The sequence below is a fragment of the Saccostrea echinata genome, unplaced genomic scaffold (assembly GCF_033153115.1).
Source record: "Saccostrea echinata isolate AGI-Se365-2 ecotype Australia unplaced genomic scaffold, CSIRO_AGI_Sech_v1 ptg000040l, whole genome shotgun sequence".
Lineage (NCBI taxonomy): Eukaryota > Metazoa > Mollusca > Bivalvia > Ostreida > Ostreidae > Saccostrea > Saccostrea echinata.
The window spans coordinates 617,458-633,151 of record NW_026889789.1 but is presented as its reverse complement, the minus strand read 5'-3'; the positions used below and the strand labels follow the sequence as shown (position 1 = coordinate 633,151).

At 30.9% G+C, this 15,694-nt stretch overlaps 1 protein-coding gene across 1 annotated transcript; it reads left to right on the top strand.

Annotated features, from left to right (window-relative positions):
* Positions 1-925: 925 nt before the first annotated feature.
* LOC133200483 (uncharacterized) lies at positions 926-9,314 on the top strand (the record flags this gene model as incomplete). Its single annotated transcript, XM_061336275.1, has 4 exons — positions 926-979; positions 5,707-5,935; positions 6,329-6,448; positions 9,211-9,314. Coding segments are annotated over 4 exons (507 nt in total), but the record flags the coding sequence as incomplete, so codon positions are not given.
* Between the last annotated feature and the right edge of the window lie 6,380 nt (positions 9,315-15,694).

The window sequence follows — 15,694 nt, the reverse complement described above, 5'->3', positions numbered from 1 at the left end:
TTGCCATAACAATATTGTGAAATTTGGTTGTCTAGGTTATCTGTTAAAAGTTAATCTTCATCCATTAAAATTTGATAGTTACAGTTATCTTGTTATTCACAGAACTTACCGTTACATGTTATATGAAGAGAAAATTCGGGATTTATTCCTTCTCGCATTTAATGTTCCGAATGACATTACACGTAATGATGATACCCGAAAATACCGGGCACTTCCGTCCCAGCTGGTGCACATCAACAAAATTTACCCTAGATGCGGGTGATTTAATCAAAATATTTACAAATCGGGGACACATAAAAATTAAATGGAAATATGAAAAGGAAGAAGAATGTATAACGAATTTATTGATGTATGCATATTCCATGTTTTCTTATGCTTTCGATAAATAATCAGGCGAAGTTTAAGCGAGGTGAGGCAGACGATGAGAAAAGAGTTGCAAGCCTTCTCTCTTTTTATGTATCAGTCGAAAACGATATATTTAAAAACAGCTTATAGAGACAAAAGAGTTACATTATTGATAACATACAGTGCATATTAGAATACAAAAATAGGAAAAAGGTGACTCGACCCCAGATTTAAAAAGAAAAAAAAATGGAAAAGGGGGGGGGGGGTCCATACCCCAAGTGCCTGTGCTTCATATTGCTTTTTTGAACTGTCGCATTTTACATACCAGTGTTACTGTTTAAATGTACACTTTCGTAGGTTTCAAATTAAATTTGCAAGTTTCAGCTTGCTTCAGTTTGGCATTTAAATTACACGTATAAGTGTTTTGATCATTTTTTTTTTCACTCAAGTTTTGAGCAGAATTTAATTGTATATGCATGCTCTCGAAATACTTGTAATTTACAGTGATTCTTTTAAACTGCAGGTGTTATTTTAAATCAGACTGGGCAGTCTCTTTGTCATGTATTGTTTTGACGTTTAATTGGCAAAAGAAAGGGGAAAAAATAGAGGAAATTCTTTTTTTTTTCTGTCCAAGGTATGTATAGAATTACATGTATGTATTTTGTGACTGTTCTTTCTGTAATAGAATCGTTTTCATCTTATTGTTGGTATAAAACAAACCAACCATTCTGTTTAAAAAAGGCTAAAACATGATAAACATGTACAAACTTGAAAACAAATGCCTTTTGTGTATCCACTGAAATTGTAACTGGGAGTAGTATTTTTAAACGTACCCATGTAAGCAAATATCAATATTTACCCAGTCAATCAATGGGCTCAGCCATCCATTCTGCTTTGTTTAAACTATTGCATTTCACATTCCTTTGTTGTACATGTACCCTATGTTAAAGTATTGATAAGAAAATCATTTTCAGCCACCTTGGATCGATGAAAAGTGTTACAATAACTTTTTTTTCGAATCAATTCTACAATGGTTTTATTTGAAATATATATATATAGTGGACCGGCATAGCCTCTGCTGACTCATGCATCTTACAGGGGTATATTGTTACGAATTTCTCGAATAATTCTTCATCAGGTGCGAAACATATTTTAACAAGATGTTATTTTTTTTTTAAGTTTTCTTCTTGAAGGAACGAAAAATAAATTTTAAAAAAATGGATTACTATTATCCTGTTGAAGGTAAGTATTCTTACAAAAAAAACCCCCAACATTTTAACAAATTGATTACTCTTGTTTATTTTTTTCCTAAAAACATTCATAAATAAACAAATTTAATTTCATGCTATTTTGTACACAAAGCGTGGAAGGTGTATTTACGTGGCTGTAATGCTATAACGACAAATCGAGTAAACTAAACTTTATTAAGATCAAGAAAACGTACATGTAGGGGATTACAAGAATCATTTGATCGAATATTTGTTGACATATTTTACCCGACTTAACAACAGGTTGATAATTGAAAAAGAAAACTTTTTAAAAACGTAATTGCGGATTTTCTGTTTTTCATATATTCTAAAAAAATACAGAAAATCCCTCTCGACATTCTGTTTTGGCAATGACAGGATCATATCTACATTGAAGGATAACTAAAGGGTAAAATCTAAAGTTCCCAGTTAAATGTCATGCTTGAACTGATATTTTATCAAAGCATCAAAATAAAAGTTAAAATGTTACTGTAAAGAAAAGAAATACGGGAAAAATATCGCATTTGAGTTTTGATACGGTGATGAGAAGGGTTTCTTAAAATTGAGCATTTCTGATATGTTATTTATGTTCGGATTTATCTTTGTTGAATTCTGCGTTAAAATTATTATTGACAGGGTATATGTATTCAATTAATTCCACAGGGGCTTGACTAGGGTATGTGTACAGAATGTGACAAGTTGAGCATGTAAGTGACATTAATTTGTTTCACAAGATAGGTATATATAAAACTTTTTTTTTTCTATAAATCATATAATGAAACTTACTTAAAAGATATTTCTAACAAAAGTTACTGAAAAAAGGGTATACAAAATATTTTGAACCTTATATTTTAATTTCGTACAAGTTAAACCATGAACCATGCATTCATTGAAATGCACAGTTGTCTTAAAATTGATAATTATTTCATGTATCTGAAATATTGGTTTAAATCAAAACAGATGCTATTTTACCTTATCTTATTTAAAGATGTGCATTGCTATTTTTACTTTTAAAAATGCGACTTTTTTCTCCTTCATTTTTGATGGGACTTTAACGTCAATCGGTATGCTCTGAGATGAATTGTTTATTTACAATTGAAGGACTTCAATAACCTGCCAACCGATTTAAGGTAGTACGTAGTTAAGCATGGAAAGAGAATTCCACACTTTATAGATCTTTTGTAATTCTAAATTCTGTATTTCTGCAACAGCAATTTCAGACATAAGTCTTACCGCCCTCCCTTAAACACCAACCCCCATACGCTGATTTAACATTTAATTGCCAGAAACGAACAAATCAATGAATTATGAAAATATGTTGAAAAATACTTCTTTTATTAGTTGTCACAAAGAATCAATATGGAAACGAAGATAATTGCATTTTTTTATTCGTTTTGTTATGTTTATATCTTTATTTTTCGTTTTCTTCCCTTTTTTGGATCGCAATTTTAAGTCAATTACCTCGTGGCCATGCTTGCTTTGGGATTTTTTCTCATCAGCGGGCTAATTTATGTGGTGATTAATTATTCAACCATTTAAAACAATCACTTAAGCATGCTGTCTCTACGATTGACTATCTCAAGCTTATAGTAACATCATGCATGTATTTTAACAGTATAAATAGTATTGTATGCTTTGTTTAAAATACCTTATGAACAAAGAACTACGAACGCTAACTCTTGATTCCCTTCTACATTTTAAACCAATTTTAATTCAAAACAAATGGTAATTTGATCATCAAAACCTGTTTAAATGCATAGGAATGTTCATAAGTAATTGATTAATAATTCTAAAAACAGTGTCAAAAAGTTAACTGCTCTTATTTACAATTCTTTTCATGAGGGTGAAGAAAATATTATTCATTGACATCAGACTTTTTGACATTACCAGATTTTCAGATATTCAGGAAAATGGATAAATGACCCACAAATCTTTCCATATGTTTAACATATGTAAAATTTAATATATTTGATTGATAAGTACCTTTCTTGAATGTAATCTCATTTGAAATTGGCTAAAAATAACCACTATTTGCTGTTTTTGGCTGTTAACATACTGTTCTCTCCCGCCCCCACTCCCCCGTGACAAAACAAAAGCTATGGTATGAATTTGTGAAATGACAATTCATATTACCTGTGTGAAGGAATTTTCATTTCACGGGTAGTGAAAAACGCTAAGTTCTACTAAAATTGTTGAGATGTCTCTCTTTGTTTTTCCCCAAAAAGTTATGTTTTATGAAAATTCACATATATATCTACATAAATATGAAAAATCAATTAAATATGAAATATTGAAAATTGACTTGGAGGTAGGCGGCAGAACAATACTATTGTTCGCGGTTCTTAATACAAATAAGAGTGTTAAAGTCTTACCCTTAGAAATTATGATTCGGACAAAATTGATTTTGATCTACATGAAGATGCTTGCATATAAATATATTAATTATTGCCTTTTCGTTCTTCAAAAAGAATATATTTTTTTTTAAGATTTCCTTCCCCATGTATCACAAGATACATCTGGTTAATCTTACATGCAAAGTCAAGTGATATGAATAAGCATGCATTTGGACTGCCTGACGGTGCATGAAGACATTATTTAAACAGAGCTATATTTTGAGCAATATAAACCAGAATTCTTTCCTATGTTTTCTTGCCTAGTGGCTTTTAAAGATTTTTAAAATAGGCATATCTTACTTTTTCCTTTTACTGGTTATATCTTCTTGAAAGTGAAAACTCTCAATCATATTAGTAATCTAAATATAACTCAATGATGCTTTATGCTAGGTTAAGATAATAATCGCCAAGTGGTTCTGATGAAGAGATAATAAGTGTGAAAAGTTTACAGACAGACCGACATATACACATATACTTTTGTCAATAAGCTTACTAGAACCTTTGGCTAATGTGGGCAACAGTGTATGATACTTATGAATTGTCAAAGCTTGCAAATGATGAAAAAAAAAAAACATTGATATGTATCCAAAGGTAAATGTAAGAATAAATAAAGAAACAAGGTGTGTTTGTGAAACACTGATGCCCCCGTCTTGCAGCAAATGACAAAGTTTCTCAAATACAATTTAAACTCCAAGGACAAGGCCAAGGGAATAAAATGTTGGTGCCCAAATATAAGTCTTGTCACAAGGAATAAGCCTCCGAAATATGCAATCCTTAACACAACCATTTAAAAAATATAGCCAAGGTTAAAGTTTTTCAAAAGAAGGTCAAACTCATAGGGCAAGGCCAAAGATTCAAATGTATTGATACCCGAGGGAAGAATTTGTCCCAAGAAATACACATGATAAATATGAAAACCTTAGCACCAACTGTTCAAAAGTTATTGCCAAGGTTAAGTATTTCATACTTTGGTCAAAGGACAAAATTATTTGTACCCAAGGGTAGATCTTGTAAAAAGGAATACACCTGTGAAATATGATAGCCCTTTTACTAAAAGTTCAAAAGTTATGACTAAGGTGAAAGTTTTTAAATTAAATTAAACTGAAAGTTCTACATGTAGGTCAAAGGGAAAAAATTGATGGTATCAAAGGTAAGGTCTTGTGATAGGAAATACAGACGTATGATTTGAAAGCCTAAATTAAAAACCATTCAAAATTTATGGCCTAGTGAAAGTATTTTAAATGTGGGTCAAACTCCAAGGTTAAGGTCAAGAAGTCAAATATGTTAGTACCCAAAGAAAGGTCTTGTTACAAGGAATACAGGTATGAAATATAAAATACCCAACCAATCAGAAGTCATGGGCAAAGTTAAATGTTTTTGTAGACAGACAGCTAGACAGACGGACTGACAGGGCAAAGCACTTTATGTTCCCGAATATCCGATTACGGGGCAAAAAAGGTAATTTAACGACTTCTGGGCATCGATGTTTAAGATACTAAGTTTTAACTGTAAATAATTTATTGACAAGGCAAATAAAACTCCTACAAGGACAGGGTTCATTAAACTGCTACGTAGTGAGTTCTTTTGACATGACCTGCGACACATACTTATCATAAATTCAGTAGAATTCAGTGTAATTTGTTATTCTCAGGTGAAATTGCTTCATGACATATGTAAAATTTAAACATATAGCAATTAAAATACCTATGTCTTTTTTCTAGGCTATAACATCCAGGAGTCCTTCCTGTCATGCATCAAGGGACACCATACTGTCTGTTTCGAACTGCCCACGAGCAGTGAAGGATTGGCAAATAGCTGTTGAAAGAAAAAAATGCTCATCATTTGCCAGGAGATGTAGTGATCCAGACAAACTCGTGTACCACTGTGTAATTAATCCATTTCACAACGAATCTCTTGAAGTCTGTGCTTACCCGAAGATAATACATCATGGTAATTATGATACATTCCAATAATCTCTGACTAATTAGAGATCACAAAAAGAAAATAAATCAAAAGGAAAAAAAAAGCCACAAGAATAGCTCATATATCTCAATCCTTCCTATTGCTAAGAGTATTGTTTGAAATGTATTTGTAATGTTTTTGACCTACATGACCGTGGGGAAAGAAAAACATCTGCAATCATTACTCAACAAGGAAGGTTAGATTGATCAAAAATCACAGAATTTTTTTTCGTGGGATAACCATTGTCTTCATTGAGCATTTTATTTTCCTTACCTTGAGCATGTCTACAATGGCTTAATAATAATTACTTTCACTTGATACCTATACTAAAACTTTTGCTCTATTAGATCATTGTTCTCATATGTTGATTATATATTGCAGGATTTTGTGCAGAGTATAGTTACAGCGCAAACATAATACAACAAAGTATAGGAACAAATTGCACCCACCTCAACAATAATTCGTGTCCTGTTAGCTACAATTCAACAGACGCATATAAATGTAAGTTAAAATACTTTCACCTAACGTTCATGTAAAAAGTATGTTAATTTCAACTCTGATTCTTGTTCTTAAAGTTTTAAATTTCTTTCAAATATATATGAAATTAGTTTGTTTTCAAAAACTACAACATTTTGTTTTATTCAATGTCTACAATTTCTAAAATAAAATCAGTTTGAAATTTATGTACGCTATTTTAGGATATTTTTTTGCTCTCTCTTTCTTCATTCCTCCTAACTTGAGAGAAACATGAAGGTACAATTTTCACAGTTTGCCCATACTTTATATGTTTTCTTAAAACGTAATGTAATATGTAACAAATTGAGCGTATAAATTACAACTTTTATTGATTTAATTGTGCACAGTGCACATTAATTGTGCACAGTGCACTATTGGTATATAGATATTGTGTTATGAATTATTATTGACACAATCAGCTTGCACAGCAAAGACCACTTCGCGGGTATGTTAAGGCTACACCCAGAGATATCCTACTTGCCTTCACAATATGACGTCATAGTAAGCTGTATGACGTGAACTATAGAAATAATTATTTCTTAATATCTATCTTTAAAGTTTAATTTCAGGTCCAAGAAAAGAATGGAATCATTCAAAACATAACATAAACTAAATCTTGTCGTTTTTGGGTGGTATAAATAGCTAATTATTTAGCACGGGGGTTAAATACCAAACCCATGACGTCATAACCATTGATCAAATATTTGCCGAGTGAAATGAGAATTCATGTAAACAAATATATGAAATGGGAGTTTTAAGGCATATACCATGAATGTTATGTGTGATTCATAAGGAATTAAAGATTAAGAATCGGGTACGCTGATATATTCTTATCATGTTTTCTTATAATGAACATAGTCAGTGCTTTGAAATCCCGATCAGCCGTTCCTCTGTCGTTCTATAACAACAAAGATGCAAAAGTTCAACACTACGCCGCATACTTTGAAATATAATTTTTGTTTGTATCGAAAGCTTGTATTCTATAGTACTTGGAAAGTGCTGCTAGAATCGTGTGGTTAACATGAATTGATAAAAATTCCTTGATCGTATGTATAAAATGTAAAAATTTTGGTAAGGTTTCATGCGAAACTTTGGAATATTTTTTTTTCTGTGTCAGGAGAGTAGGATTCTAGCAGCACTTTTCATGGCCCAGTGATGTTTTTACATAATTATTTTCACTAAAAGAAATCTCCGGGGTAGTGTTGAACTTTTCACTTTTTCATTAAGGCAATTTTTCTATTTATAGACGTCACGTAATGACGTCGTAGTGGAGTGCTTCTTTTAGCCTAAGACTCAATGACGTCTATACAATGGATAATAATTGTAAATGTTTTTTCTATGGTTTTCCGATTTATCAATGTGACATTTTACGAAAAAAGTCTAAATTCGCCGAAATATGATCTGGGTACTGCCTTAACATACCTGCGTTGCACTTACTATTAAGTGTGCACCTGTTTACAAACTCTGGGGGATTGCTCACAATAAGGAGACAATCTTCATTTGACGGCAATTAGATTTTATGAACATTTACACTTTGCAATTAGACTTTCTGCAAGACTGCAACTATCTAATTAAATGAAGAATATGCATGATACAAAATATCCGTACAAGCCGACATTGCCCTATCATATTAGGAGATAAGAAATAGCGTCAGTGAGGACAGGGTGATATCGATATCAATGAAGTGACATTCTTACTTACAATGTACTTATTGCTATATATATTAAATATTTGATTTGCATTTGATGCAACCTCTTGCACAAAAGATTTGCGAACTGTGCATTAATAGCTTTTTAATTATTTTTCTTTTTTTGAATTATGACTACCGGGGGTAGGTTTCGCCGCAGTTTTATTATGGAATATTTAGAAAAAAAACTATTAAAATCTTGTTCATAAGAACAGCAAAACCATGACAATTTATTTTATGAGAAAGCATCCTCTGGTAGTCTACATTCAAGCTTGTTTAAATCACGAGCCTCATTGTAAGACTGGGCAACAATTGGCAATCAAAGTTATGCAAAGAAATACACGGAAACAATTTTTAAAATTTTTTTTTTTCTCTAAAAAGTAAAGTAATATATATGGAAAATATTCTGATGAAAAAATAGCAAGGTAATAGTAATCCAGATTAGTGCGTTGGCCCATGGGCTGTTTGTTATCGTAATATGGGAGTTTATTATATTCATTAATATCCTTTGAAATATTAAGGATGGCTCAACTTACCTTCTGTATTTGACACAATGAAAATAAAGTTAATATCTCTACCTAATTCCTTAATTCAAGTTTTGATTGAGAAATTTTTCTGAATTAATTTCTTGGTGGACAAAATTAACTTGAATGGTAGGAAGTTTATCAAATTGATCTTATCGAAGTATGATGACAATGAAATCTACATTGATAATTCTTGTATCATCTTTTGAAATATTTGAAAATGTAATATTGTTTGTTAAGTATTTTTCCGTGCTTTATAATTTCATAACTACCAAATTAATTGACTCTTTTACATGATGAATATAAAAACAACATCTAGACACCAACGGGAACAATATTTTCTGTTCATACATGTATTTATTTAAATAAGGTTAGATACATGCTGATAGAACTGTTTTAAAATCTGAAAATTAAATAAAATTAGTAAGCAATATCAGCAAAATATAAAAACTATTAATAAAAAACAAATTAGCTCAATATCATTCGGCTCCCGAAAATTAGTATGAATATATTTAATTTGCATTTGATATTTATAGATACTGCATGTTACGACTTGGTGAAAAAAATTCCAAAAAATAAAGAAACCTCAATGATGTCTACGCCTGTTTCAACTATAACAACCAGTGACGAGTTTTTGTAAGTGTTCAGAGACAATGATTGTGCATTTTTATTGTATGTTTTCAAATGATTTTAATACCAGTACTCTGATAAATCTTATTGCATAATGTTGTTTTTTTTCTATTTCGTTCTTTAAAGTTTCTTATCAATTATCACCTCATGATTTAGAGGTATTCCAAAATATTTTTTTTTTCTTTTATAAGAATAGCCTAGCTCTGTTGACGTGAAATAAGTTTCTGGATGCTTTGTTTGCTTAAGGGCTTAAAAGGTGTTGTCGAAAAAAATAATCATGTCAGTTAAACTCCCCTTACATAAGTATAAGATGTAGCAAATAAATATATTTTTTTAAATAATTGATTGTATTTCGTTCTTGTATTATATCATATGGTACATTGTAATATGATAAGGGTATCTTTAGTCTATCTGCACATCAAGACAGTAATTCTGATAATGCCAAAATACATAATTAAAGTGAGGATGCAAACATACATCTGAATTTAGTGCTAATGTGTCCTATATCTAATTTTATATATCCATTTTGTAAATAATAATATCAACTCTCCTAAATTAAATTAATTCCAAAATGAATTCTCTGCATAAGCCTAACAACGATCAACCTTGCATTGTTAACACAAGATGGGCACATTGCTTTGATTGCCCTAAGTAATGAAAAATTCAAAACTGAAGGTGTATACATCCTACAATTATCAAACTATCAAAGCTGTTTATTGCATCTGGTATGCATATCAGTATGATAAGTTATTTGTTGTAAATGACCCTAATATGACTGAGTAATATAAAATTAGCATTTATAAATACAAGAAGTGTTTAAGAAACACTGATGACCCAGTATAGCAGCTCATGGCGAAGCTTAAAGTTTCTCAAATGCAAGTCAAACTCCAAGGTCAAAAGATCAAAAATGCTGTTACCCAAAGAAAGGACTTGTGTCAATAGATATACCTGGTCAATATGAAAGTCCAAATCCCAACTTTTCGACAGTTATAGTCAAAGTTAATGTTTTATAAAAGAGAATTAAACTCCAAGGTCAAGATCAGAGGGTCAAAATTAATGACGCGCCGAGAATAACCTTGTCAAAACAAATAAATATCAAAATGTAAAAGCTCTAGCACCATCTGTTCAAATGTTATAGCCAAGTTTGAAGCTTTCCAGAAGTAGGTTCAACTTTAAGGTCAAGGTCAAAAGATTAAAAATATTTACACAATGAAAGAGTCTTGTCACGATAAATACTCATGAGAAATGGGAAAGGCCTAGCACCAACTGTTCAAAAGTTATTGCCAACTTTAAAATTTGGTAATTTTTCGCAAAAGTGGTCAAACTCCATCGTCAATGTCAGAAGATCAACTATGTTGGTACAAAAAGGAAGGAATTTTCACAGAAAATACACTTATGAAATATGAAAGCATTCAAAAGTTATGGTCAGGTTTAATGTTTTAAAAAGTGAGTCAAACTCCAAGGTAAAGGTAACAATATCAAAATTAATGGTACACAGAGAAAGACTTTGTCATAAGAAATAAACATGAAAAGTACAAAAGCCCTAGCTTCAACTGTTCAAAAGTTATGGCCAAGGTTAATCAAGGTTTAGAACCAAGTGGTTCTTCAGAAAAGTTTTTTAAAGGTTTTTCTTATATATTTCAATTTTACACTTGGATTCCCCATTGTAGCCCTGCCCTACCCCCGGGGGTCCTGATTTGAACAATTTAGAATCTACACTATCCCAGAATGCTTCCACATAAGTTTCAGCCTTTCTGACCCAGTGGTCTTTGAGAAGAAGATTTTTAAAGATTTTTTCTATATATTTCAATGTAAAAATTGAATTCCCTATTGTGACCCCTTCCCCAACCCCGGGGGTCATGATTTGAACAATTTAGAATCTACACTACACCAGGATGCTTCCACATAAGTTTCAGCTTTTTTGGCCCAGTGGTTCTTAAGAAGAAGAATTTTTAATTACCCAACCCTATTTTTGTCTTTTCCTGATTATCTCCCCTTGTAAGGGGACTTGGTCCTTTATTTTAACAATTTAACTCCCCTTTACCCAGGGATACTTTGTACCAACCTTGGTTAAAATTTGCATATGGAAATTAGTTAACTTAAAAGGTAGAAATGTTATGACAATACTTCAACTGAAAGTCATATGAATGTGTACTGGTCTTAAAACTTCCAATTCAGACAAAAGTTTCAATTTTTATCATATTACTTTTTGAATTAATTAGATTTTTGTAATAAAGCAGGTAATATACTACATTTCAGAAGTAAACTTTTCCTTTTTGTAAAAAATTATATTTTCCAAAAATTTGCCATTTAAGATCGAAAGTCAAAGAAGAAACAAGCAGAAGTGCTTCTCCTGGAAGTGGCATCAACAGTTATCAACCTTTGAAACTGACTTTCTTGCTGCATCTTTCAATAGCAGTTACATTATATTGATACTAAATCTGAATAGTATTTTCTTTCTTCATAAATATAGTAGTAAAGTATGAATCCTTAATCATAGAAAACTCAACTCATTGTTAGTTTTTCCTAGTCTCCTTACTTGATACATTAATTATTGTAAGAGTAATATTCCTTAATTTTACAATGGCAAAGCCAATTGGATTGCACATAAGAAGTAAACTTTTGTAAAAAAAAAAAATGCTGTTTATAAGTATAATAGCCAACATTATTAAAACTTCAAAAATTAAAAGATTAGTTTATGTGAAATATTTGACATGGTAAGAAGGATAACTCTGATTTCATTTTCACTCCTGTTACTTGATCATTTTTTATATCCCCAATTGAACAGAAATTGATTTTTTGCACACACCTTCATTTTCTAGTGTCCATTGCTTCGTCAACATACATCCATCAGTCAAATTCATTAATCTTTTTTGTTCTTTCCATATCATCCCAAAACCCTTTATTTCCACCTTCTTGCCAAGTCATATTAGGAATTATTGTTTGAATTTGGAATTGTCATTTATGTCATTTAAGTGTAAATATATGTAACTATTTCAAATTTAAGTGTTTTAAGAAGATGTGTGGACAAGGTGACTGTTTTAACCTACCTACAGGTACAAATGCATTTTACTTTGCTTAACGAAATGCACTTAATTTCAGGAATATGTATTTTTAAACTTTTTTTTAACAATCCCTGTCATTTTTTCAAAATACTATTTTGTATGTGTTAAGCATGAATTTTGTATGGTCGCCTATAAAATGCAATAAATTACTGTTTTCAATTCATATATTCCTTATTTTGTTTTAACAAGTTTAAAGAAAAAGACTCCTTGTATTTATCAAGTAGAAAAACCAACAATATCAGATGAATATTTACAAAAACTACATTTGTTTCACATTTTGAATACAAATACAAAAAATAAAATATTCCATTAATTTTGATCTACATACAAAACAAATATCCAAAAGTTTAGTATAAACTGTAGTTGTATATTAATAGCAGTGATGTTTGATTATAAAGAAAACTGTAAATCTTCCTTACAATATTCTCATGTAAGAAAAGAAATCAAACATGGATTCGAGGTAAAGGCAATAAATTTTACAGATAATTTTAAATTGTACCCCTCCAGAATGAATGTGAAAATTCAGAAAAATATGCATATCATAATTTCTGAGACCATCTACAATGTTGCACCGACTCTTGAAGGCAGCTGTTGTCATTGAAACTTATAACTAATAATCCTTATAATTTGCAAAAAAAAGGTTCGTTGGAGTTTGCTGTTTACCAATGAGAAAAACTTCACATTAAAGGGCCAAAAGAATTGCGAAGTGCAAGTGGAAGAAAGATAACTGAACTGTATTAAACGACAACTCCCTCTGCAATATATTGACACAATGTTTATTGTTATGACATTCTCTTTATAAAACCAGTACAAGGATTGGAGATTTTTTTTTCTTTTAGATTTTCATAGCTCTTACTGTGTGTACCTTTTTATCCGAATATTGTTTAAAATAATGATGCTATAATATTGCAAATAATCTAACTTTGATTCTCCTCAGTCATGTTCACTTCAACTTCATATCTATGATGTCTAACCTTTTATTAGAAATCACTTTTATTTAAAAGCTTTAATTGCACGTTAGAAGAGGAGAATATTCTCACGCCCTTTTCAAAAGAAATTGCCAAATATTTAAATTTCATTATTAAAATTAAAAAAATGAAGGGATATAAAACGCAAGTATTGAGAAAACCAGTTATTTTAACTAGCTTTGAGAAATGAACATTGTTAACTACATAAATGGTGTAACGGTTCCTTAACTGCTTCCTGCTACACACTGAAATATTAAATGGCAGATTTTACCCCGGAAAATGCTTAAATGTTTTCAATGTGCATATAAAGTTTATAAGTACCTAAAAGAAATTTGCATAATGTTTATCAGAGATTTATTTTTTTAGAGCGTGTTTAGATCTATTTTAGTGTTTCCTGTTGAATTTTATATTTCGAAAAAAAAAATTAAAGAGAAAATACAGTGTTTTTTTATGAAAACACTGTCAAATACTCAAACAATTGAGAGAAAAAACACTCATTTTTTTCTGCTTTTATCGTATGAAATAAAGTATTAAAGTGTGTACTCTTTATTTAGTAGGAGAAAAGGTAATCAATTTGATTTAATACATGAATTCCGTCCTATCAAAAATCATTATGCAAAACAATTTTTTAGCTTCACGAGGAATAAAAGTGATGAAAAGACAGGACAAAGTATGAGTTCTAGAAGTCATTCAAGTTTTTTAATATAACTGGACAGAAATGTTTTAAAGAAACCTTCTAATAAATTAAAACCAAGACTTTCCGGGCGGTGTTCTAAAAAGTTTTAAATCTTTGAAGTCTTGAATCTAAAATAAACTTCTCATTCCAATTTTTAATGAAGTTTTATGCATCGTAACTGAATTCAAAAACTGTAAATGAAATCAATCATATAATAAAATGCTATGATGAATTGGGGTTTTCTGGTAAAATCGTCGACAAGTTGTCTAGAATGAAAAAATCATCAACACTGTGTTCTTATTCTTTTTAACAATTCCATCGAACATTTTGTCATCAATATACGATATACGTATATAGCTAATTTCAAGTAGGTATATGAATTGTTCCAAAAGAACAAAACATTGGATTTTATGTTTTATTTGCTTTCTCCTTACGGCCCATGGATGATAACTTCAAAGCGTCTGAAGCAATGTCAAGTTCCATTTTTGCTACAAAACACCGGCTTACATAAAATATCGTTTAAATGCGGAAATTTCAATGATGCACTCTTTCGAATTATATCCACCCACTCCCCAAGAAAAGAAAAAAAAAACATGCGATGGGCCAATCTCGCACATCCCGGATAATTTCTGAAGATTTGTAGATTCTGAAGTTATTGACCGTACTATCACTACATTCAACTAAATAGCCACTTTTTCGACGGTCTGCAGTGATAGCGTCTTACGGTAATGCCAGTAGTGTTCGTTTTGTATATTTTATTCTACCTGAGGACTCGATTCAAAAGACTCCACATTAAAAACACACATGACACTGGTTTTAGAAAGATCTAGTGATAGTTTTATTTTTGTTATGTTCTGTTATAATTTAAAGTCTGTAAATTAGGCTACATATATAAAACTGAACTGCACTTCGATGTGGCATAACGTAATCAAATGTCGCCATTTTTCTTATGTTGTTTTTGCCACTTTCTCATTTCAAATGATCGAGAAACTGCCGAAAATTAAGCATATGCCTTGAAATTTTCAAATAACGATGCAATATATAGTTGACTTAAAATATGATAATATTCACCCCAACCTCATCTTTTAGTATATAGTACTTTTATATGGAATTCATACTCGCGTATATTTTATGACATTCCGATTATTTGGTCTTGCACCGTGCATAGGACCATATTAATGCATATTAACGTTAATATAATCCTTATTGTTGTCTTTATTTTATCAACAAAAATGAAAATATATATTCAAATATGATAAATATAGGATCTCCCATGATTTGTAGTTGGATATGATTTTTATCCAACGAGTTGTGTGTTTTTTATCCCCTAGCCTTGGCGAGGGAATAAAAACACACAACGAGTTGGATAAAAGTCATATCTAACTACAAATCATGGGAGATTCTTTTTATCCCATGTTTAATACTTCACAACCAATGTTTTACACTGTTTTATATAGGACTCCACTTTATTTTACTTCATCACGCTAACGAAAAAATCTTTGTGACGTCACAACTGCACTTAACTGTGGGACATGAAAAAAATATCCAATGAGTCATATTCACGGGATAAAGGAGTAAACATGGGATAAATAAATATACGGTATATGATGTAGACGCTTTTTTTCAATAAAAACGTGTTGTCCACGATTATTGTATTGTGAATGTAAATAATAATTACAGC